Raw genomic sequence first — 25,721 nt, 5'->3', positions numbered from 1 at the left:
TAAGAGGAACATAATGTCTGTACATCAATGAGAAATAGTCAAAAGATGGAGGGACACTGTATTCTCTGTCTTGGGCTTCAATGAGATTTATTTAAAAAAAAAAAAAAAAAGATATTATACATTGAGTAGAGTGATTGCCAAAACAGAGCTTTTATGTTCACGTGTTTGAATATACCAATATGACTTTCTGTGGGCTCTGGAGCAACTCCTATGATTCCACAGAATTTTAGAGGCTTTCATTGCAGAAACACGTCTCAAATCTTGTAAAAGTAAATGTCACACCTGTCCTCATGTGCACATGAGACTCTCCTGTCAGTTGACATACATAGCCCTTGCTACTGAGCCTGACTACATCACATGGAACAGACATATACCTGCAGGTGACCCCAATTATGAAGAGGAATATGGTCACCATATCACATTTATTCCAGTTATCCTCCACATACAGTTTAATTTTTTTCATTAAATTTGTGTCTTCATCTGTATAGAAACTCTGAAAAAGAGAAATAATCATTGGTATCGATCTGTTTGCAGTTTCACTATTTCATTGTGAGTTTTAACATAATACCTGTTTCCTTTGTCTCTTCCATTGCAAAAAGCAAAAAGAAATTCCTTGTGTAATAGGAAAAAATGCTTGAAAACAAGCTCGTTTTACTGCCTTAAAACACAAAAGTTGGATGAAAAAGAAAAAAAATATTTTTGTTCTTGTGATATTAGCCTTAAGAATTTTTGAGGCCTGATTTAAGATTTTGTCAGCATTCAGGCTGTTAAACAATACAAGACCTTCCAGTCAAAGTTCAGTTTCTAGACACTGCTAGCTAAACAGCACGAACAGATTTGGCATCTGTATACTGGAATTGTCAGTGAGTGCACATTTGATTATCTAGGCAAAAGGTTGGGTGTCTTAATTGGGTTTTAGCCTGGCACTCTTCATGTTTTACAGGTTTATAATGAAATGTTCTTTGATCCAAATATTTTCCACGTCCTCCTCTGGTTATGGCCTTGCTGTGTAATTTCAAATAAATTGTAACAAACTGGGACCCCTCACTGTTCCTATTGCTTAAATAATGAACACCTAATTGTTCCTCTAGAGTAAATGTTTATAACTGCTTTTTTGTGTCTAAAGAGGACAGCTTTATGCACCCACAGTTGGCAACACACTAGCACCATTGTTCACACATTATTTCAGTTCTTGAGCTGAGGACATTCCAAAGCCAGTAACTGGGAGAGTAATAGAGAAGAGGGGTTTTTTTTTGTTTTGGGTTTTTTTAGGAAAAGCAAACCAAAAAGATATCTGCTAATGTTTTGAGTTGAGAAGTATATTAGGAAAAACACAAATAATCTGAATTAATTTACTTGTTTTTTTAAACAGTCCCCAGTGGGGAAGAATCTCTTAAAATGATGTAGAGTTGTCTGCTGTGTTTCCAGGTGTAGAATATAACTTCCAACTTACTTTATTTGTGGTGGGAGGACCGAGTTCTGGGGAATGAAATCAGAGAGACACTTTGCAAAGTGAAGGACACCTGAATCTTAGCTGCTTGCTTGACTTAGCTACAGCTGGAGCAGGATGGAAAAACAGAGGTGGAGCTACAGGTTGATATGGTGGAGGAGGAGCTTGCCCTGGGGGAGAGAGAGGTGGAGTGCTCTGGATAAGGTAAGTTCTGTATTGCTATTCTGTGCAAAATGACACTGGAAATCTTTGTACAGTTATACAGGTTGTAAATCTATTCAAAATATTGCTTCAAGTTTTACTGTGTTATTACTAAGACGTTGTAGGTTACTGACCTGTCGGATTTCTTCCAAGACCAAGGTAAAAACCCAGAAGTAAAGTATAATTTCTTTAGCAGATGGACCCTCAGGTGGAGGTGGCTTGAAGTCCAGTAAAAGGACATAAGTAAATAGAAACAAAAAAGCAAAGTACATTATAACATTCCCCATAAATACAGTTACAGGGGCACTCCAGAATTTTCTCCACCGGGTAAACATGAATGCCGCCCACGCTGTGTTTTCAGAAGGGTTCTGCTTTTCCAATTTACCATTTCCTCTGCAAAACAAGAAGAATATAGGCTTGATGACGACTTCATAAAATTAGTTCATGGGAACTCAGTGTTATTCTATATAAAGCTTCTTGTAAGATAGTAACAGGCAGATGCTGGGGGTGGCAGGGAGGAAGGCTATAGAAGTCAGAGCAATCGCATTACCATAGCAGAAATAAGTCAAAAAGAAGGTTTCAAAAAACAAAGTCACATCAGACTTAAATGCATATTCTTGTTATTTCAGTTTTGTTGTGTTAATTTGATTTGTAACTTCATTGTGTTCCTGCATGTAGTACAAACACACAGGGAGAGGGAGAAGTGGGCTAATTGCTTTTCATCCTCCTAAACAAGAGGAAAGAAAAGCAAATGGCCAATGCAGGTTGCGAGTCAGTTCTCAATTATTTTGGCTCTAAAAAACTCTTGTAGTGTTTGCATGCAGAAGTTCTTGTTGCTGCTGTGGCTTTAGGCAATTCCTTTTTTTTTTGACCCAGTCCCTAAAGTGCTGGATCATGCTAAGCATTGTTTTTCTTGACTACCCTTACTGAAGTCTGAGAGAACTAGTGAAGGAATACTTTAGACCTTGACACAACTGTAAGTGCTGGTATCTTGCCCTTTACAACTAAATTAGAATAAATTGCAGAAAAAGTAATATAGATACCTTTTAGTAGAAAAGGTTGACCTCATAAATTATTTATTAAGGTAGTCTTTGACTATTGTGGAATTACACAAGTATTTTGGTAACTGAAGGGAAATTTGACCTGTACATCTACAGTCGTTTTTGCTGTGTTTTGAAACATGAAGTGCTATCTACTGGCAATGGAAATGATCCTGTGCAGAAAATGCGAGTTCCCTGTATTTGATAGCAATCTGGTCTTAGTGTGAGGTTTTGTTTCCACATAAATTGCTCTCCTGTGTAAACTAGGGATGTTATTGGATCTTTAATTTTGCAATTCTGACTCTGAGAGGTGTGATCTGTAACAAGGGATGTGCACACTAGGGTATGTTTTTGATTTCACCTGACAAAAAATAAACAATGACTCTTCACTGTTCTTTAATTTCCCCTGACATTCTTGCTAATTATTAAATACATTTGTTACAAGGAAAAGTTCTTCCTCACGGCCAGTCTTTTCTATGTGCCTGATTCTGTACGACCTCTCATCTTATGACATCATAAGATACGTTCCCATGGTAACAGGCTAATATCATAAACGGATAATTGCAGCTTTACTGTAAGATGCTGAAATAGATCTGGGAGGGAGAGAGCCTCTTTGTTATAATAAATTGCTAAGATAATGGCAATTGGAATGCACAATGTAATGACCAAACAACGCTTCACTCAGGATATGGAAGTGCTTTATGACATTGCTTACAAATAGCTCCCAAGAGGCAGATGCTTTTACACCTGTTTTATAGGTTAGGGAAGGAGAGAGAAGAACTAATGATTTTCTCCAATACACTGGCAGTTAAATGCCAGAGGTAAAAATAGAACCTAATAACTCTGACTTGGTCCAGCACTTCATACTAAGGATGATGCTTCCTCACTACTGTTTTTCATGTATTTCTGAAGTTCTCTTTAAATTATTGAAAACACATGCTTAATACAAGTGGCTATTTAGCACTATTTAGCCATTAAGAGGACTTTGTACTAATCAAAATTGTTCCTGTCCTGACTTAAGCCCTTGTGGCCTCTCAGGTTTTGGTGATGAGTGTGTGGCAAAGGTATAGGGTGGGACACAGAAGTTCTGAATCACAGATCTATGAATGACCACAAGCAACTGACAAAATCATTGTGCTCAGTTACTCATTTGTGTAACACTCCCTCTAACTCATGTCTGTGTTGTACTTTGGGTTCCTCAGGGCCCATCTTTAAAAATATAAATGAGGAACACTGGTATGGTGAGAAGCTGACTTAATATAAAATTCCCAGGTGCTGATTTTTGCAAGTTGCTGCCTTTGTAGGAAAGTATGTAGTGATGCACTCAAATAATGTAAGGTTTTGCTGAGAACCTTCTTTCTGCTCAGCTCAGTAATCTGATAGGGGCTTAGTTCCTAAATCCAGTGTATATCAGCCATCACAAGCTGAAGGGAATCTCAGGAAATGCTTTCTGATTCCCTGGGTGTTAAGCAGATTCCTTGTTCTGTAGCAATTACCTGCTCAGAACAAGTAAAGTTGTGTCTCCTTAAAACAGTGATATATCCCTGTTTATTTTCTATATTCCTTTTAGAAAGCAACAACAGCAGTAATCAGAGGGCACAGCACTTTCTGAGGAGCAATATCTTTCTTGGTCCTTCAACTGCTCCTTAGATCATTAGCTGGTCACTAATCTACAAGAAGTGTCCTGTTCTTTGATTTTTGTCACAAAAGTTATATTAACGGATGGTTTTAAACTTACCGATCTTCTTCCTTGGAAAAAAACAGAGTCCTCTCTGTATCTAAACTGTCCAGCTCTCTAAATGGCTCTGATTCATTCTTTGATTGTTTTTCCTCACTGTAAGGAAATAAACTCATTAGTTGAAAGATGATGGTTAGCAATTTTCCACTACTAAATGGCATTCTTACAGATCCGCTAGCATGGACTTCTCTTGGACTTGCTCCACAGGGAATCTATCAAATGATGCATAATCATTACCTCTGCAAATTCTGTTTATATGTAAGGAGAAGGCTGAAGTCACCCACAAGATTCAGAGAAGTGATAATTGGCATGCTTCACAAAAATGGAGCAGGATGCTCAGTTTCCTCAAATTAATTAGGAGTTGAGCAGAAATAAACCCCTCAGTCAGTCCTAGAAGCCAATACCCCAATGCTCTGTTCCTGGTTACTCTTACTAGCAATTGAGAGAAAATGCCAGAAGCAGTAGGGAACATGGTGTCAACTCTTGCATTTCCAGGGAAAGGAGGCAAAAAATGTCCTCCACAGAACAAATTTGGAAAGGCTCTCTTTGATTATGAATCATAATTTAAACCTTTCCATTAAAACTTTGCCAAAATGTCACATGAGATTACCTGAATTTGTGAATCTGGCAGCCGCTATGACAAGTAGGTCATCTTTAGTGATACTGACAGAAGGAGAGTCTTAAGTCAGCAGTGCCAAACAAGTTTTCCTCTTGCTTTTAAGCAATTTAGCAGTTAAGAAACATACATTTCATAACAGGATGTCATTCCATAATGCCAATTCTGTTGATTTGTGTATGATTCTCACAATATTAGGAGGTTTTCTTAAAGTCTCAGTTCCTGGATTCTTATGGCTGTCTGAGCATCTTGGCTGCTTTTTTTTCTTTTCTTTTCTGTTTGTTTGGTTTGGTGGTGTTTTGTTTTTTTTTTTAAGAAAACCTCAGATTCTAACCATCTTCACTGTGACAAAAAGCTGAAAACTGCAAACTCCAAAGCTATGCCTGCAGAAGACTAACAGAGACCTCATAAGATGTTGAATTTGAAAATCTTAATTGATTTCATGTCAGTCCTGTGTTTTTAAGCTTGACTTACAGTTATCAAGGTTTGTGGCTGATAATGCTGCTTTATGATGGCTATTTTTCTAGATAAGATGCTGAGGTTTGAACCAGGCATCTCCAAATCTAGAAGCAGATGGTGCTACACCTGGAGATATTCTACACATTACTGTGTAGAAACTGGAGCTGACAGAATTCCAACAGGCTTTCCTGTGGACTGTGCAAAATAGAAGTGATCTTTATGAAACCGTGGCATTGATCTTTTAAGTATTAGAATAGGCACTAGCACAGGACACACAAATCACTCAGTCCCATAGAAAACTGATTTGGTTAATAGTGGTGCAGTCCTTCTGTTGACACTCTGAGGCAATATTACTGTTTTTATCATGTAGATGAGAAATTTTGAGTCTGGATATTTTTTATGGCTATTTTTCATCCCTTACTTATCTCTCGCACCCAAATAGTTATGTTTGTACCTGAATGCTATTAAATTTGTGTAGATTAGGAAAGGACACCAGAATCCACAGATTAGCTTCAGGATTTGTGTGCTCGTAGACATGTCTCCCCACCATATTTTTGTCAAGAAGGCCTGAAAGTCAAGAAAATAAGAGGTGGCTTTAACATCACAAAAACATACATGCAGATGAAGTGCACCTATGTTCTGTGGCTTCTAAGGCAGTGAATGCTCCGGAAACCTAAAGAGCAGGCACACCTTCAGAGCAAATAGGTGCTCTGCTCATCCTTCTGCAGATGTTGTTGAGTATGCAAAGAGTTATGAAGAGGACAGTGGAAAGAACAGCAAGTCAAGCGGAATTAAGCAACATCTGTAGTACTAAGAAAGTGCAAGTCAGGCACTGGGAGCTAAAAGCACTATCACTCTTAATTTAGCTTTGCATATATGGAGAGAACTCAGGTTGTGAGGACAAAGCTGAACAGTAATTTGATTTAACTTTTATCAGTGAGCTCTTCCTTGAATCTGAACAAGGAGTTACCTCACATCTTAGAGCAGCTTTGTTATGCCTCAGGCAAAAGTGCTTTCCTGATGCTTCTCTGTGAGCAAGGAAGGAAGAAGAAGCACAGGATGGATTAGGGGCTAAACCTCCTCCTCAGCGCACTGGTCTGCGGCCCAACTGGATGAAAGGGAGGGGAAGGGGGAAACTGTGTTGTTTTGTCAAGGATGCGGTATAACGCCCTCTTCGTATGGTGCTAGGGAGAGGGAAGAGTTCCCTCTGAAGAATGCCTCTTAGGGGAATACATTTCATGGGGTCGTTCAGTTACTGTGTTATCTTCTTTTGTGTCTACCATCATGCTGAAAGGCCCCAGGGCTAGAGGTGGTGAGGGAAGGGTCTGTCAAACTTACCTGGACACCGTCATGTGCAAAGAAAGACTTTGCATCCGCTTCTGTAGCCAGCTGAAGGCAGGTGGTTTTGCTCCAGTACTGGTTTTTCCTCACCAACAGAGCAAATGCTCTCTCCTCGCTGTTGTGGTAGCATTCACTAAACAGTTCTGCCAAATGAAGGAAACGTAGACAAACAGATGTTGTGATTTAAGAGAAAAAAAATTTAAAAATGAATGTAAGGCAAGAGTGATCTGTGTAGGGCACAGCATGGTGGCAGCAAAGCCTGAGCACTGCCAGATGCTCCTTGCTGCACCAGAGACTTCTGCAAGGCTGAAGGAGTTGAAAAGAGCCTAAGAGTGCTAAAAGGAGGTGGGAGGAGAGAAGAATGGTGCTGGACACAAGAATAAATTGCTATGGCTTTATGCATGTGTGTACATGCATTGGGGCAGAGGCCAGATGAAATAGATTTGCCTTGGTGAAAAAAAAAATCACTGTAATTTTAACATTCCCACTATTTGCAGGAAGGTATGGAGTAAATCTCTTGATACCTTCCTCTCTCCTCTTTCTATCTGCATGCTCCTTTCTCAGTCTGGGACCTCTAACAGGTTTGGGTTCTGGGTTTTTTTCTTATTGCTGTTTGATCTGAGGAGAACCTTTTCTTTCTCAGTTCCTCTACAGACAGCATAAGAAACTTCTTGGAAACATGTCAGTATTTGTTATAGTCCCTCATCTGTAGCTGCCTCATGTAGAGCTTTAGACAATATCAAACAAAACTGTATCTCTTGGGTGATCCTCTTACACTTTGAAGGGTGAGTTGTCACGCTGCCCCCACTCTCCTGAATAGACTAAACAAAAGCAGCAGCTCAGCTTTGCCTTGTAGCCAACAAATCCTTGGTTTTAAGACATAGCTATTTCATATAAAATAATATTAGACTTGGTAGTGTGTTGTGTAGTACTTCTGTTTCCAGAAAAGCTGGTCCTGGAGCTCAGAAACTAGGATAAACAGTCAAAAAGTCAAGGTTTTCTCATTAGACAAGATCTGACTTCTTGTGTCTGTTTCATTCTGCTGATTCACTTGGTTATCGCAGTACCTTTCCTAGGTCAGCCTACACCTTGTTACACTGTGAGGGCTGGGGAAAGGATCAAGTTCACTTAAAACAAGCTGATATAGACTTCTTTTGCAGTTGATGCAGTATTTATCTTTCTTAAAGAATGTTCGCTCTACTTAATATTGGCAGTGTTATCTGGGCCAGAAATTAAAATTGAGGATCTGATCTAATACTTACCAAAGCCAAGGAGTAGACTTCTGTGTATTGGATTAGGCCTTGTAATTCCATGACTTAATTACTCGAGCCCTGTGATTATATGAGAACCTGACTTTTATTTTTTTGTAAATAATAATGGTCCTGTGAGAAGAGGGGAAAATGTGATCTGTGTGTAAATAATGTAGCAATGGCTGCATGAGCCTTCAGCTGCTTGATGTGCTAGCTCTAAGAGGAAAGAGCCTGCGTTTCTGTGTGGCATACTTTAAAGCCCTCTGTTCTCAGCAGAGCTACCTTTAGGTACAGATTAGACTGAAGGCAGATCAGCAGAGAAGTTTGTGTGCAGATGTCTGGTTTTAAACCAGGCAAAGGGGAGAGAGCTTGGCACTCCAGCATTGCAGATGCCTGAATTCTTACTGCTGTAGGGAGGGGCGGCTTGTTCGCTGCGAAACCAGTCTGAGCCTCACTGCAGTTTTGCAGTGCAGTTAGCCCTCTTCTGGGTGAGGTAATCTTGAATTATTTTTAGCAGCAGACAAACCTTAAAACTTGTTGCTCTAGTGGCCCTTACAGAGCAAGCTTGATATTGCAGAAAAAACAGGCTGCTGTGAGCCTGGAAGTGTTTTGTTTATTTTGCCCATCGCTGTAACACACCTTGTACTAAGATCAGATACTGAAAATACCAATATGCAGGAGGGCAGTAACTTCTTCCATGCATCCCAGGGGCCAGTCTTGGAACACTCATTTTTCCAAAATGATTGGGTTTTAAGTCCTTCTGTGGTATTTGAATGTTTGGGACTGCCTGTGCTGCAAAGCTGTTAAATTATTCATGACAGTTGACCTTTTACAACTGAAACAGTATTTTTTTCACTTGCTTGCCTTCCAATGGCAGTTACTTCTTAAATTTTTGATGCTGTTAAAAAGGTGCTGTTGCTTACCAACAGCAAGCTGCTCATACTTGGCCTCTTTCATTATACGAGCTACTTCAGTCTCCGTCTCCAGGCGGGACATCTCTTTCAGGATCTTGCAGGCTGCCAGAGCTGAAGCTACACCCTCCTGACCCTGTGGGATTGAAAGAGGTGCTGCTGTTACCATACACTGGAGGGCATTTCTGAACTGGGGAGAGTTCACTAAGGAACACTTCTAACAAAAAAAAATAAAAATAATTCATGCACGTCTCCCCTTCAAAGAATCTTCCCTCAAATAGACTTGGAAGTCCAAAATGTCAATTGAAACTACAGTTTTGGTGATATTTGAGAATTGAAAATCACATATTGATAGTTCTTGTGCCTTATCAGGCTGGAGACTTCTGGGTTTGATTGACCTTAGAGGGGTAACCTGTTTTGGGGTAGCAGTCAAAGACTTAAAGGCGAACAATGCGTTATGGAAATAGAGCAAAACAGTCTCACAGTGCCAAGATACCTCAAACATGGCTGTGCTGAGACCCTGCATAAGGGCGCCTGGGAAAGGAGAGAGCACAGCTGGCAGAGGCACAACAGTGGCATACAGCAGAGAAACATGCCCTCTGGTAAGAGGGCTCCATAGACACAAGGCCCTGCAAGGTGCAGATGTGTCTGCACGCACACACACACACACACCCTGGCTGAAGGGTGCCAGATGCAGCTGTCTGGAAGCTCAGGGATGGAGCCCAATAGCTGTGTCTGGCTCTGTGGAGGGAGGAAAGCTGTGGCACTGCACTCCAGATGCAAGACACAGGGCCTCGGTTGTGGGGGATTGTAAAACAGGAGCCAATTATGCCAGCTTGAAGCTCAGCCTTTGAGAGTGTGATGCTGTTGTCACTTAAGCTGAAGATGCTCGATTGCACCGTCATGCTAGAACCCAAACAATTGACCTATTGTAGAAGGAACAAAACCTGAGACTGAGAGTGGTGATTCATCAGCAGCAAGGAAGAGGAGGGCCAACTCTGCAGCTGAAGTTAATCAGCAGTGTTTGAGGCTGTGCCGATGTACACGGGCTGCTGCTCTGCCCTCCCTCCCTGTCAGGCCCTCTGGCCCTGGCTGGCATGAGCCACATGGAGATGAAAGACCCTATAAATGCCACATCTCGTATTTTAGAAACAAACTTATCTGTCATCTGAGCTGCCAGGCTGAGCAAAAAACATCTCGTATAGTTGAAATATGCTGATATTTCACCTGAAGCAGCTACAGCTCAAAGCTTACCATAGCCCAGAAATAGTTTGCCATCTTGTGCCGGTTTTGAAGTACTGCCCATACAAACAAATCCCTCCAAGGATTTTCACTTTTCTGGTTCATATCCAAGTGCCCAGGTAATCGCTTTGTATTCATTTCATCCTGAAATATGGTTTGTAGAAATTAAAACCTGCTTTGCAGTCTCATTCCATGCAAATGACGTGATCTAAGCTGCTCTTGGCCTTGCTGGCTACTTCATATTCTTTGATTTTTCTTCTTCTTTTCGGTAGGACTGAGAGGTAATTAGTTCATTCTGTACTGAATCAAAGGACCCTTGTGTTCCCAATATAACTCAATATGTGTGAGAACGTTCTGGATGAAACCATGACTCCATTGAAGTCAATGGTAAAGCTCTCATTGACTTTCAGGGTTTCGCTGCTGGTGTGTAATATCATACAAGACAAACCTGTGATTAACTAATCTGAGCTTGCTTTCAGTTATACTGGATTCTGCTCAACTGCTGCAGAGGACATGGTTTCAGAGAAAAGGGAACAAAAGGCATTTTATTTCAACAGAAATAAATCTCGCCAAGGCCCTGTACATGACAAGAATAGAGTACGTCAATACCCTCTTTTTACTCTTTCCTTTGAGAAACCTCTCCCTCATGCAGGGAGTATTTTAAGTAGAACACTGTCTATTCCTTTAGCATTTGATAAAAAACTCTCCAGAGGAAGTATGGCAACTTAGGTCAAGTTGTGAGTTTTAAGTATATTTAAAAACTGCCTTTATATCTCTTGTGTTAATTAGAAGCAGCCAGAGTGGACTTTTTTTCTTTTTTAATAAAACAACTTTTTGTGAGATTATGTTTTTTTAATCGCTTAAATGATGGGATTCTGTTCAAATTTATTTTAATGACATTTTTTGGGGGTGTTGGTGGTTTGGTTTTTTTCCTTCAGTTTGTCATGAGCTATTTAATCACCTGAATTGCATTGAAATCCTTGCAGGAGACACGGATATCCCAAAAGTCTCATCAGTCTTTGTAACCACTAGTTCTTAACTTGAAATAAGGCACACAATTTAGCAGCAGTGACACCGGTATCCCAGTACAGCTCTTTCTGTTGCCAGTGATAATGGGATTGAGCCGCTGGTGGCAGCCACGGGAAGAAGCTTTTAAAGGAACAAAGCTAGCAGGCAGTGTGATCTGGTATGTGAATTGGGCCTTATTTACAGCACTTGGCTTTAGCTCACTTACTGCCAAAGCCCACAAAGGTAAATGAGATTCGGAGGCAAATTTTTGCTTCTGTAAAATTTGTAAGTCGGAGTCTGCTTAATGACTTCACAGGCATTCCCCCAAATTGTCTGTCCTTGTGAACAAAGAAATCCTGACTAGATTCAAACTTAGCTTTTTGTACTGCTAATTCATTTAGCTAGGCTTTATTGGAGCAAAAGTGACTGAAGCTCTTGAGTGAGAATTTTTTTTAGTTGATTTTTTTTTTTTTTTTAGTTTAAACAGTTTTAAGATGAAATTAGAACCTGGCAAATATCAAAAGGTTTAATTGTTTAGTTTGTCTAAAACTCTGATCTTAACAAAATTTCTCTATACCTCTCTGTTTTGAAATCATGTGTCCAAACTATTTCCCATGTTCTTGCAAGAACTTTGGTACTCATGAGTTTCAATGTTAAATATTCTGTCAAAATGCTGATATATCTATTGCATAATTGTGGACAGTGCACCACAGACCCTCCACAGTGGTACCCACCAGATGTTACCCTTGCCATGTGTTGGCCAGGGTGCTTGCCAGGGCCACTTCACACAGTTGTTCTTATTTCTTGCTGTGTGTTATGTCACTCACAAGACTATAATGATCTAAAGGTAGATATCATGTACTGCACATTATTGAATATCCAATCTACTCCTACACACTATAAATCTGGGAATAGTTTTACAGACAAAGATTACCATTTTCAGACCTAGGGTGGAAAATGTCCATCACCTGCTTGTCTTTCTCCTAGAAAATATTGTCTTTCAAGTACTTCTGCTTGAAGTTCTCTATGAGAAATGCAGACTGCTATTTTTGTCTAATTACTCCATAGCAAACGTAAATCTATCTCTTCATATTCCCCATGTATCTTTCATTGAATCTGTTCTTACGCATGTGAGGCTAATAACATCAACAGACTCTTTTCCACGTGCAAGGTGCTAGAACGAGGAATGGTCTGTGGAAGCTGGGCTAGAAGAGTGCGAGGTACAGGGCCCTCTGTGGATCCTGAAACAGGCCATATCTTAGCACTAGTTCAAGGAACAGTAAAACCTTGCATAAAACCCCACATGCGGAGGGGGAGAATCACAACCTTAGAAATTCCTTTCTTTTCCTTTTTAATTTTGAAATTAAAAAGATCAAACCATTTTATCTGTAATAATAATGAGCTGAAAAAAGGAATAAGAAATTGAAGTGACTGTTTCTCTCCTCTTCCCTTCCTTGCCCCACCTCCAACAGCTAGACCAAGTTAAAATTGTTTAAATTCTAAATTGGAGGGGAGAAGGGCTATGATGGAAGGTTGTAACTCACAGATTTCTTCTTCCCTCCATGTCTGAGGTCTTGATAGAAGCCTTTGCATGCATCATGGAGAAAATCCTTGAGGACTCTAGAGACCTCACTGAGAGTGAAGAGTGGGCACATCTCCTTCTCCTGATGCTGTTGACCAGTGGGTCCTGACAAGGTCAGCTTGCTTTCTTCATGTTTCTTCAGTAGAAGTTCATAAAGGAGACATTTCTGAGAAATGGAACAGTAGAGTCTCTGCAGACGACTATATGTCAGGAATTCAGATATGTTAGCCCCATTGTCAATAAATAATTTTACGAATTCTGGTTTGTCATTGACCAGAGCATCCATCATCACTTCCTCCAGGTCACAGGACTAGATTGAAGGGAAAAAGAAAAGAAGTTTTGGAGGCTGATCATAGATGGATGAGATGGGAAGTAAGATTTCATATGAGGACATGCACATTTTATCTTCTGCCAGGTCAACAGTAGGTACAATGAGAGAGAGCTAGAACTCTTTTCATTTCTCTGTGACAAAATGTCTGTGTAAGCATTACTGTTAAAATGTCAGCACAAATAGAATATTGTAGGAGAGGAGTTGTGGTGATGTTAGGCACCCACCGCACTGGGTATTTATACAGCAGTTGGAAACAGGGACATTCTTCCTACCATCTTCTAATGGTAATATCTGCATGCTTCTTTTGCTTTGTAAGCTCAGGTTTGTTTGCTTTGAAGGTTTGTACAGAAGGAGGGAAGATTCTTGCCCCCAAAGAGCTCAAGAAAGAGGCTGTAACCACCAAATTATTCCTCTATCTTTAGCCATTATCATGTAGGGGACCAGAAAGATAAACAGCCTGAGGAAGAATACTACCACTGCCCAATCTCTTAGTGGAGAACACAGGTAGTGTTAAAAACTGAAGCCTTCTCTCAGGATGTTTCAGTGTCCTGTATGCATTGGATTATACACCGATTGTCCTCTAAGGCAATAAAACCTGGTACCTTCCACTCCACGTCACCATTGAATATTTCACTTTTCGCTATGTCCACTCTATTCCAGGCCACTGCCAGCTTCAGTTCATCCAGATACTCCTGAGCCTCCTGACTGTGACTTTTACAGGCTGGCAAAAATAGGAAAGGCAAATAGACTCAGTACTTTACACTTGTTATGTTTAATTCAATATAGTATTAGTAATTTGATTAGCAATATAAGCTCTCTTTCAGCTGTCACAGATCTGTGGGCTGCTTAACCAGGAACTCTTCACAGCATTGTTTTTTTCCTAACTTAAGAAATACTAATATGAAAAAATATTAATTTTTGCTAGCTGAATTCTTTATTAAAGCATTAAGTTTAAAGTGTCTGTAGGATTTTAAGATGGACCCTGGCCTGCAGAACGTGGGGGACAGGACTGGATGTTGTTTTTGTCTTGTTTCATTTAGCACATTAGAAATGTCTTTTTTTTCCTCATGCTAAATTTAAGCTAACACAAACAATTAAGTTAGCACAAACTAAAATGGGTGGCAGAGCAAGTAATGTCTTCCTTCAGAAGATACAGTGAAGATTTCTTATAGGAGAAATGGATTGTTTCTGGAACTAAGGCAGTTCAGGTCTACTTGTGTTTTTTTCTTGGGTTTTGTTTGGTTGGTTTTTTTTTTTTTTAATAGCTTGTAACTGGAATAACTGCTCCAGTGCATTTCAGTTCTTCTATAACCTCTACTACTAAGACAAGCAAGTAGTGAAATAAAGGAATGTTTAAAATAGTACTATACAATAGCATGAGTTTAAAAAGCAAACACTAGTTTAAAGCAAGGTTACAAGAGCTATGGTAATTCTCACAGTTAATTTGTCAAACAAGAACTCTGCATCAGAACTGAAATCTGATCCAATGGCCAACTGAACTGGACAGGAAGGAAATACATTTATGGCATAGAAGTCAAGACAAGCATTACGCTGTGCTGTGTTTATTGTTCTTACCTTTTACTAAAGCTTTTAAAATGACCGTGTCTAGTTCTTCTGAACCATCCTGCTCAAAGTTGTGCAGAGTTAGAAGATGTTGGTGTGAAACAATGTTCCGAATCTATTGGGAGTGGAAACAAAAATCATTTTATGCATTGTCCTACTGCTGTATTTTAATGCCTAAGAGCCCAGTGGAGATCACCCATACACTATTTCCCAAAAACTTATATTCTAATTATAAACTGAAGCTTGGCAAGAAGACAAACATTAGTTTCTCATATATAAATAAGTCCTAAGGCAAGGAGGGACTTACTGCCTTTCTAAAATCACCCAGCAGGACAAGAGGAACAGAACTTAGATATCCTGAGAACGAGAGCAGTGCTTTAATTAAAAGATCCTTCCTTAACTCTCATTCTTATTTGACTCATAGTCATGCTGTGGCCAGCATACCACTAGTTTTGTTTTACCTCTTCCTGCTTTGACATTTAAGTTTTGCTCTCAGAGCTGTTTATTTAAAAGCATAGTCTCTAAATCTTCTTTGAGTAAAAGTTATCAAATATTGATATATACAGTACTCTTCTGCTTCTCTATTTATTGAGTTTTCTTTCTCGCAGCACAGTTGCACTGAGACTTTGTGAGCATCCGGCAATATTGCTTCTAGATGCCCTTCCATCCCCTTGTGTTAGTGATCTGGCAAAGTTCTCTCTAATGGAATTAATATGTGAAATTCTTAAAGCTAAGGATTATGGCAGGGACTGCAAAGAAGTAGTAGTGTGTCAGGTTGAGTGGACTTGATTTATCGCTGAGGCACACAGTGCTCTTCAATCTTTACATAAAGACAATCTCAAAGTGTTTTTTTGTTTCTTAAACACTTCTGCATAGTGGTTTAAGCCCAGCAAGCGTGCCTCAAAACAAAGAGTAAGGAAAATATGTGAATCTGGTTTGTCTTTCTTTTTTAAGAACACACATAACTGACAATAGATAGGAGAATTTCTAAACACCCTTCATTCTTTTTAATTTATTCATGCTTATCCCCAATTAGGTTTCCATTTAACAGCTGTGGATCATGAATTAGGTCTCTTCTGTCACAGCTGCACAAGCTCCACAGCTGTGGAATATAAATAATGCTTCATATCCTCCAGAAGGACTGTGGGGTTCCTGGGTGCTGGCTGTTACTTGAGGAAATAATTGAGGAAGGACAGAGCCCTAAGTGTTCAGCTGAATCACTAAGACAAAGTAGTTTGTATGATCAACTGAGCACTTGATTTTAATGTTAGAGAGGTACTCTATGACACTAGTGTCAGAGCACTGGAGTACCCAAAACTTCTGGGTAGCTTCTTGTCAAACCTGTACTGAATGGACTACCGATGCTAGAAATGGTAGGAGAGAACTTGTGAACATGATGCATGTGATTATCAAACATAAGAGCTCACTGTTGCTGTCCACTGGAGAATGTCCTTCCACAAGAAGCTTTCTGCAGGGAACTTCTCCTTAAATTGCTTTTCAACAGCTTCTGGCATGATAAGCTGTGGGTCATTCATGAATGCAGCTAAGATGTCAGCTGTACCTCCAGACCCTGCTAAGATAAGCCAGGGAGCAGAATTTTCCAAACCGCTGCAAATTCTCTGTAGTTTAAAAAAGTACATTTTTAGAGTTCATATATGGAAAGAAAATCTTATTCAAAAGAAGGATTTCTTGCAAATTAGGTATAAATATGTACCTAAACCAGATTCACTATGGAGTCCATCCAGACTCTGCTAAGCTATCAGGATTTTGCTGGCTCTGTAGCAGGTCATCCATGTATAGACCCCTGACTATACTTCTTTTCATGATGCATCTGCTGAGTAGCTAAGCATCCTGACTCCCCCCCCCCCCCCCCCCCCCGTTTGTGTTTCAGCATAGTCAAGTGCAGGAGGAGCACTATACAGAAATTCTCATCAGGCTCTTCTGGCTGCTAAACCTGGTGATATGTTCTGAAAATCAGGAATTTGCCTGTGGGGGTACAACATTGGGCCACAGGAAAAAAACCACTAAAGCATGGAAACTACAAGAGTTAAAGGCTGATGATTCTCTTGTGCAATTAAAATGAGTCAGGCAGGTTGCTGAGACAGAAAAGCAGAGGCCATGGCATCAAACTGCAACAATGACTATTTGCTGCCAATCTGTTTCTTACTCTGGAGTTATGCAAGAAGCTAATGAGACTCTAAGAATCTAACAACTGATTTTCTTGTTGCATAGGTTGTGGGGGGTTTTTTTAGGTTTTTTTTTAACAACTGTTGTAGCCCTTGGTGTGCGTTATCCAATTTGTATTTAAGAAACTGACATTCTAAAAAAGTGCAATCAGTTATCCGTTCCCAGCACCTGTAAATTTAGGGCAGCTCTAGCCAGTCACCTTTGGTCTCCAAGTCACTTTGTTCTTTAAAACTTTGAAAAGGGTTTATAGGTTGTGCTATGTGATTTTTTTTTTTTTTTTTTAACACCCAAGATACAGAACGCACTGCCGTATTTAGCTTCTAGAAGGAAAGCTCAAGAGGTGACATAGTCCTAGTTTAAACAGCGAGATTTCTAATAGCAGTGTGTGTTTTAGTCCAGCTGACAAAGATACGACAAGATACAGGGACTGGAAACTGAAACTAGAAAACATCACCAGAAATGAGTCGTCATTCTGAAAGAGGTTGCCAGCTTGTGTGGCAGAGTGTCATCACTTGGAAACTTTAAATTATGGTTAAATGTCTCTCTAAAGGTAGAGTATTCCTTTTCACTTGAGATTATATAAAAAAAAAGTGCCACATGGACCTACAGGCTGCTACAAAGTAGCAAAATAAAATAGCCAGTAGAAGTAAAATAGAAATCAAAGAGTATCTCCTAGTTAACAGGTTCTTTAAGTTGTAGAACTACTTGGGAAAAAATGAAAACGGACCCTTCACTGAAGAAGATACATGATTGCTAGCAGACAACTCCCTAGCCTTCTATCCTACAATATATTTTTGCTCAGTGGAACTAGACACTATAGTTTTAAATGGCCTATCTAGCAAACCTGGTCCTGTATTTCCTCTGAGCTCTGTGACAGAGGCAGTTGTCTCACTGCTGCTGGACAGCATTGAATGATGAATCTTTTCTTTGGTATGTGATCTCAAGTAATAGCACAGAATTTCTATTTTGCTAGATCTAGAGCTGGCTTCTGCAGGTTTGTTTTGGTTGTGGATTCCTTCTTCCCACTGTACGAGCTGGCAATGGAAGCTTTCATGATCAGCTGGTGCCTATTCAAAAGGAAGTATTTCTCCCAAACAAATACTGGCAAATTTAATATTAACAGAATTCAGTTCTTAATGGTGTGTATATCTGAATTTTGACTTTGTGAAGTGCTAATACACGTATTTGTCATGCAGCCGAATTTTCCATAAATTACTTAGCACCAGTTGATTCTTCTAAAGTTGCAAACAGCTTCTTACCTCAAGTGTGCCTGGTCCTCCATTTACCAGTAAGCAAAGCACAGGGATCTCAATGCTACCTGTTCCTGTGAAACAGATGGTTTAATTTTTTAAAATTCACAGCTTTCTCAAAACCACTGTGTTTTTGCCAACCCCTTGAAAATACTTCTCCTGTTATGTGCTGTTCTGGTAGGTACCAAAACGTGAGCCTGCAGATGGCAGGCAACTGCAGAAGCAAGGGGCAAAGGAAGAAAATAACCCTGTGGCCTGGCAGATGGGGTCCTAGTCTAAGAGTCAGGACAAAGACACCTTTGCCTCAGATGTCTTGTGTGATCCCTGACAAGCAGTTCGGTCTGTTCTTACCTCAATACACCTCAGCTGCAAAACAGGGATATTGGCACTTCTGTCATAGCATTGTTGACTTTTTTAAGTCATGTATTTACTGCAAGGTGATCAGATAGTGGAGTAAACGAGCTGCACGAGGGTTCAAGACAAGATTGTTAGGTTTTCAGAGAGGCAGCTACCGTTATTTATATTAAGATACAGTTAGAAGTGAACAGCTGTCAGTTTGTCCCAGGTGTTATGCATGTGCCTAGCAGATGTGGCAAGATGTAGTGAAATCCAGGAGAAAAGCCTGATAAAAGGAGGATTTAATATGAAGAGGCTGACTGTGTAGACCAGCTAGGGTGAGATGAGTCAGATATGAGTTGATAGGAACCATATACTCTTTACTCTGCTTAAACAGCTTAAACTTTCATTCAGCACAGTCTAATGTGGTGACTATTAATAACATAATCTTATACATTTAAAAGAAATGCTAATGAAATATTTAACATGTCACGGCAGCAGGGGAAGAAATGATGTAGGCATCCCTGTCCTCAGCCATCCTCCCACAGGGGACGCTTATTTCTAGATGGTTTATACTGTAAATGCTGAACTCTGTAATCCAAAAGTGACTACAGATTGGCCTAAAAGAGCTCAATCAGAGCAGCAGCATCATGAGATGAATGCCTCTTTCACTTGGAAGATAAAAGGCATTTGGTTCAAAGAATTTTTTGATGTTTCCCTTTGTAGATCTCCCAGAGCAGAGATTGCCACTTACTGCTTGTTGGACCTGCTGTGGGATGACTACAGAGATAAGGTAGAACTGAGCTGTAGCCAGGACATGCTTGGCAAGTAACTTCATTTGTTTTAGTGAATGGCATGGCATTGCCATACCTCTATAAGGTGATGTTCTAGTTTGAAGAGTGACCTCTGTGACTACAGGTCCCTCAGGATGTGTTTATGGCTTCAGATATACTTTATTTACTGTAGATTTAGATAAAATTTAGCTGGGCGTGGGGGTGGGCAGGGATTCTGACTTTATGCTGGAAAGGTGGGAAGGCCTTAATTGCAAAGAATATTCAGCATTTCAAAAATTTTCTCTGAATGACTTCTAGATATTTTTTAAAATAGGGAAATTCTGCATGACCTTATTAAAGTGTTTTCCTTCAGTAAAGCCACATAGATTTGCTCAGTTTGAATATAAATGAGCTTAAATGAACGACGCTGGTTTTGTTTATAGAAGATATCACTGAATTCAGTATGTTCCAGTGAAATATTTGTCAAATGAATCAGCATTTTTTTGACAGAAAATTGTTCCACTGAGATTTGTTCAATCAGATCTGTTTTGCAAGCAGAAAGAGGCTGCTTTCTAATTCTCGGCCTCAGCCTACCATTGCAGTCCACCTCTGGTCTTTCCTATCTGAGTCACCAGATAACCATTCTGTGGGTGCGTTCATGCTCTCAGGTACATCTGTGAAACTATACTATGGGCTACGTAATTGAATATTCCACTGATGCATACAAGTGCAAGTAAGTGAGCTCTCCCTTCTGTTTCAGCTGCACTAGCACTGCAGGTATTGCAGAAACAAAGGGAAGGTAAAAGTAATTGTATTAGCAATACAACTGAATTCTTTCCACAAATAGCAGTAGGAGGCCTGCCCAATACTCAGTTCTCATTATAAACAAAGGTCATGTAGATTTAGACGACCATTAGATGCTACGTTGTTTACCCAGGATAAGATTTTTATCCTGAAATAAATATGGCTTAAAATATTTCAGAGGGCTTTGGAACAAGTCTTTTCTTCCAGCGTGGGAGCAATTCAAGACCCTGTGTGCAAGAGGGGATAAAAGTATACAACAATGAACATCCATCTCTTAGAGCCACTGGTTAAGGCACTCAAATCTGGATTTGTTTTCCATTTGTTGTGTTTCAAGGCAATTTGAGCTATGCTTTGAAGATCAGCTTTGAGCTATGTTTAAGGAGATGCGAAAAAGTCAGGATTTTTGGTTGAAAGAGCAGGTTTCTCAACCTCAGAAGTCACCTTAGTTCTGCCTCTTATATAATGACAAATGTGTTTACTTGATCTTGCCTATGTAGATGATTGTCCAGTTTGAGAACTAGATTTGCCTTTGATAAGGCTGGGGCCCAGAAGTGTCACTGTAACATCAGTATTACTCAAGATAGCATGCCTATACAGAGTCACCTTACCACCATATCCAGTACGCTGTTCTGAAATATGCTTTTCCAAGGTGAGACGTAGCTTAGTGGTTCCGTCTGGCTCATCTGGTGTTATGTGATCCACCAAAATAAAATGGGAATGGTTGTGGTCCAGGGAATATGGTGGGCCTTGGATATTATCATCTGATTGGTAGTGTACAAGACTCTCATTCTGGAGAGAGGAGGAAAGATGTTAGTGTTCTCTACAAAACACAGTCCATGTTTTTATGTGCTTCATCTCCATTTTTGTGTTGTCTGCACCATGACATAGCACACCACCTTTGGGACACTTGAATAGACTCTCTTTGAAAAGGGTAGAGAAGGACAACGTGTTCCCCCCACACGGTGCCAGACTTGACAGGACTGAAAGCTGAAGTTCCTGAAGGTTCCCTTCTGGGCTCTGCAAAATATAGTGACATCAGTCATCACCTCTGGAACGTAGGCATTCATTCTGAGGTTTTGGAAATGTTTGTTGGATAAATAGAAAAGGGCCATGAGACCTGATAATTGTGGATGGAGCTGTAATGTCTTGGAGGACTAAAGTCTCAGCCAGTATAAACAGGGGCAAAGCTGTTCATTTCAGTAGCGTTTTGCCCATATTTAGCCCAGTAGATAAGTTAGCCTGCTATATGTCCATATCAATTTAAATGCAGCTTTATTTCATTGACGGGGTTATCTGAGGTCTAATGGTTATTCTCAGTTTGGAAATTGCATTCTAAAAGAGTGAGTGACAGGTAGATTTTAGAAAGTGTGATCTTATTTTGGGTGAGGGACGTTGTATCTTGAAATTATTTATGAATGAATTTTTGCATAAAATCACTATCTGTGTAAAACAGAATCCCCATTATAGTCTTTTGTTCTAAGGATTGTGCTACATATGGTCATCCAGACACACATTTTTTCAAGCTCCCCTTACTTCCTTAATAAATCTTTCTTACTGTTGTACATCCACTTTGATCATTCCTAGCTGTAAATTCCTAGCCAGGCTGTAAATGCCTGTTTATTCTTTTTCATCTTCATAATCACTGTCCTGTTGCAAGTAAACCAGATTAAAACAATTGTTTAAAATCTGCGTTTCCTTCTATCGTGCTTCTCTTCCAACTCCTGCAGCCTTTGAGTTGATGAACAAAACTCAGAGCGTCAGCTTGGCTGTTGGGCCTGTGTATTGCATTTTCCTCCCACTAATTTCGTGGACACAGACAGGTGTTAAAGCCTTTCCAGACACAGCAGTATAACTAGGCAAGTAACCTAGTTGTCATTAAGGTATGGCAGAGAGATTTATGTTCTGGTTTTTAAGAGCCAGATCTTATGTAGAGCCTTTCTTAATCTCAGCTTTTGGCAGTGTGTGCTAAGCAGAGCAGGTGCCCAGTGGAATCCTGGGGGAATTCCAACCCAGGGGTTATCCAGGTTCTTCTCCACAGCTAAGGCTGATGATGGTGAGGCAGTGAACGTCACCAGGAGCTCATTGCAGTACTACTAATGCATAAAAAAAACCTAAAAAACCCAGAGGACAAGCTCCTTCATGCTGCAGGTAGAAGAGTTGAGCACACTGCATAGCATTCCCCTAAGTGGCTTTCTGAAATGAAGCTGCATACAGTCCAACTGGAGAAATCTCCTTCAAAGCAAGGTGAAAAAGGCTATAATCAGGTGCGTTCCTATGGCTTCTTTCCCTGTCAGCCACTCTGGGAGGAGTAGCAACATTAGAGGCTGTTCCAGGAAAAAATGCAGTAAATCTGCACGTCATTCACAAACAGCAAGTGCAACAAATTTCTTTTACCTCCCCTCTATCTGTATCAAGAAAGCTTCTTGACACAATTAAATTGCCTTCCAATTTTGTTTTGACAGAGGGCGTGCCTATCTTCTGCTGCCATGTAACATTAAGCCTGCTCGCCAAGGATCTGGCCTTTGGTTAGGACCCGGAGGCACAACAACGAATTGAAAAAGGCCCGTGGGGATTTTCCTATTTACTCTCTGAAAATGTGGAAGCGATCTTTCAATGTTTAAAGCATACCATTAACACAGAAGAGATGGGAGGGATCCACTGATACTAGGGCTTGTTTTTCTCCTTGCTAATGTGGATTGTTAGCTCTGTTTTATACAACAAGCTGCTTGTGTTAGTGCCAAGTATAAAAGAACTGGGTTTAGATCAACATCCCTGTCTGTAGTTCCTTTGTCCTAAAGTTACTGACTAAAATCCAGAATGTCTTTGGGTGGAAGCAGTGCCAGAAGTCATAGGGTCAGGAACACTCTACACAAAATATTCCTTGACAAAGATTTTGGGTTTTAGTTTAGGGGGAGAAAATGTAATGCATAAAAAGACCAGTGCACTTGTTTTGTAGCTGCTAGTTGGGAAAGATCCAGATGCATTTTGGTCACTTAGCCTGGGAGGGAGGTAAAATAGTTTGCATTTGCCAAAACAACAAAATGCAGTGAACTGAATTCTTTCCCCTGAGATCTTTTCAGACAAGGTCAGCCACACAAATAGGTTCAAGTCTTCCAGCTAAAGAGTCACACCTGGTACACAGGTGGACAGAGCACACACGTAGCTGTCCTCAGCGAAAAGGGGGAATCCCAATGACAATAAATAGCTGATATGGGCTGGCAGTCTCTCAGTTGCTAGCTGGTACTTGCTAGCCTATCTGAGAGAAGAACTAGGTGTGAGTTCGAAGGGCTGTGTTTGTCACTTGTTTCTTAGCTTCTGCAGGGAAGTAAAATAGCACAGGGGAACTGTCATTCACTGTCATTACACACCTACTTTACTGTTATAATATTTTCCTTAGGAAAGACTCTATATCCAGTGACAAGGAAGTCATGCCATAATTTTTTTTTCTCTACCTCCAGGTCAATTAAGCATCAACTTGTCCTGACGTTTTCAAGCAACTGTTCTGTTGGGTGAGGTTTTTTACTTGGTGGTTGGTTTGGGTTGTTTTTTTTTTCCCCCCAAGAACTTTGATTGCTTTGACCTGAATGCCAAAGTCCCCAGAGCTCCCAATAAGTAGTCAAAATGCATGGCCAGCATTTTTGGCCTGGTGTGTTGAGCAAGTTTGCATATTAGACACCAATTCAATGACTACTTAAGAAAACTTGGGCTTGAAATATTTATGGCTCGTGTTCCATACTAGAAAAATATAATTTTTACAGTACTTATGAAATAGCTTGGAGTAAGCGCTTCTGGCAGTAAGCGGACAAGAGAAAAAAAAATATTAAAGGTACTTATGATGCCTAATTTTTTTTTTCCTGACGTTCGTCCTTACTCTGGTCGCTGAGCTGATGTCCAATGCTGTCACCTGCTGGATATTTTCAGAATTGCTGCCAAGTATACTGAGTGCACAGCACACAGAATCGTTAGGGTCTAACAATTCGTCCAGCTCTTTATTTCTGTTTCCCCCCAAACACACTTTAAACCCCACTTTTGTTTTTAAGTTAGATCAACGTTGTTCTGACTACTACTTCCAAACTTTGTAAAGGGGCAGCTTACTTCTGAACGGTCCCGTCTCATGAGTAGAATAAGCAAAAAATACCTTTGTGTTGTCCAGAATTTGTCTGTGCTGAATTTTTCTGAGTGAAGTTATTCCTATGGCAATCACTTTTACTCTGGATGAAGTACTAGCCAGTGCATGATCTCGGACTGCTTGCACTAAGTGTCTTGTTATTCCTACACGTAAAGCACTGGTAAAAATCCAGGCACCTGAAATTATTTTTAAAAAATAGTTAGATAATTTTTTTTATAATTGAACATGTTTGTGTGTCAAGTAACATTGCTTGCACTACTGAATTTAAGGTTTTTTTATATAGATAAACTGTAGACAGGTCTTGATGGACTGTAACTTTTAGAATTAAAATACGTACAAAGTATGTAAGACTTTAATAAGGAAAACAAGAAGAAATTATATGCCCAAGCAAATGTGCTTCATATGTGTGATGCAGCGTTGCCATCTTTACCCTGATGTCAATACACCCATCAAGAATGCTGTGTCTAGTCAGAAGTCACCTACTGCCTAAATATGAGCAGAAACATCCCTATAGCAAGCAGGTCTGATTGTTGCACAAGGAAGAGCAAAGGGATGGGGTGGAGGAAGTTGTTGGCTTGAACTGAGGACTAAACAGTCCCTTGCAATCACCTGGTAGTGGAAGAGCTGGGGCATAACCTGCCTAATCTGGTGTTCTCTTTCTCTTGTTCTCGTGTGTGCTGGAGAGTGAAGTCTTCAGGAGAGCAGGATTTACAGCCGTATTATTATGTTGACAAAGAATGTGGAGAGCCCTAGGTAAACAGCGAACCAACCTTTTTCAAATATGTAACGTAAAGGAACTAGAGATCTTGATGCTGTCCAGTCTTAAGTATAGAAGGCAGCTGGAGCTAGAGAATATCTGTGTGGTCCATAAGTACCAAAAAGAGCTTCAGTACTGGGCTGTTTGATTACGCAAAGCAAAACTGTTACAATCTTGTCTGAACCAGTGAAGCTAAACCAAGAGCTTGCAGTGAAATGCTTACAGGTATTTTCACTTCGTTTTGCAGGTATTTTTATAAAGTTAAGGGGAAAAAAAAAGACATCTTAAATGAAAGCCACTTCCATTCATATTCCCAGACACTGATTGGTTTGGTTTTGTTTTTAAATGCTTTTCACTAATCTTGTCATTCATGTGAACGGGCAGGGAGAAAGCAAGCTGTGACTTATTTTGTGTTATAAATTACCATGGCTTTCTGGTTTAAACTTGAGTCTAGTCATAGTCTAACAAAGTGTGTTCCACTCTTAAATTTGAAGAAAACTATTTTCAAAAAATAAAAACTATTGTAACATGATTTTGACTGGTAGCTAAAAGGTGAGAATGGAGAAAACAAGAATTCTAAGTTTTGACCTAAATTCACTCTTCTTATCAAATTGCTATTCTCTCTTAAGAATTGTTTTTTGCTATGGCATCAAAGAGGAACAGTGTATTTGATCCCATCTCATGCTATCTTTCTAGTGTCATCTCTGAGGGAATAACATCAGGTAAGTTTATACTTCAGGAATGGTTGCCTAA

General features: G+C 39.9%; 1 protein-coding gene across 1 annotated transcript in view; it reads right to left on the bottom strand.

The window, feature by feature from the left end:
• TRPM5 (transient receptor potential cation channel subfamily M member 5) overlaps window positions 1-25,721 on the bottom strand; it is a 51,829-nt gene that overhangs the window by 12,004 nt on the left and 14,104 nt on the right. Inside the window, exons 6-19 of the mRNA XM_074884590.1 lie at window positions 24,221-24,387; window positions 20,691-20,871; window positions 18,179-18,243; window positions 16,160-16,351; window positions 14,745-14,847; window positions 13,772-13,890; window positions 12,801-13,148; window positions 10,261-10,392; window positions 9,019-9,142; window positions 6,843-6,988; window positions 5,959-6,071; window positions 4,430-4,525; window positions 1,786-2,044; window positions 375-493 (exon numbers count right to left, since the gene is read on the bottom strand). Coding sequence (XP_074740691.1) covers window positions 375-493; window positions 1,786-2,044; window positions 4,430-4,525; window positions 5,959-6,071; window positions 6,843-6,988; window positions 9,019-9,142; window positions 10,261-10,392; window positions 12,801-13,148; window positions 13,772-13,890; window positions 14,745-14,847; window positions 16,160-16,351; window positions 18,179-18,243; window positions 20,691-20,871; window positions 24,221-24,387 — 2,164 coding nt within the window. The remainder of the gene's footprint in view (window positions 1-374; window positions 494-1,785; window positions 2,045-4,429; window positions 4,526-5,958; window positions 6,072-6,842; window positions 6,989-9,018; window positions 9,143-10,260; window positions 10,393-12,800; window positions 13,149-13,771; window positions 13,891-14,744; window positions 14,848-16,159; window positions 16,352-18,178; window positions 18,244-20,690; window positions 20,872-24,220; window positions 24,388-25,721) is intronic.

Source organism: Strix uralensis, chromosome 15 (assembly GCF_047716275.1).
Source record: "Strix uralensis isolate ZFMK-TIS-50842 chromosome 15, bStrUra1, whole genome shotgun sequence".
In the NCBI taxonomy this organism is placed as follows: Eukaryota; Metazoa; Chordata; class Aves; order Strigiformes; family Strigidae; genus Strix; species Strix uralensis.
Note: the sequence above shows the minus strand (reverse complement) of the source record. Positions and strands in the feature narration are given on the sequence as shown.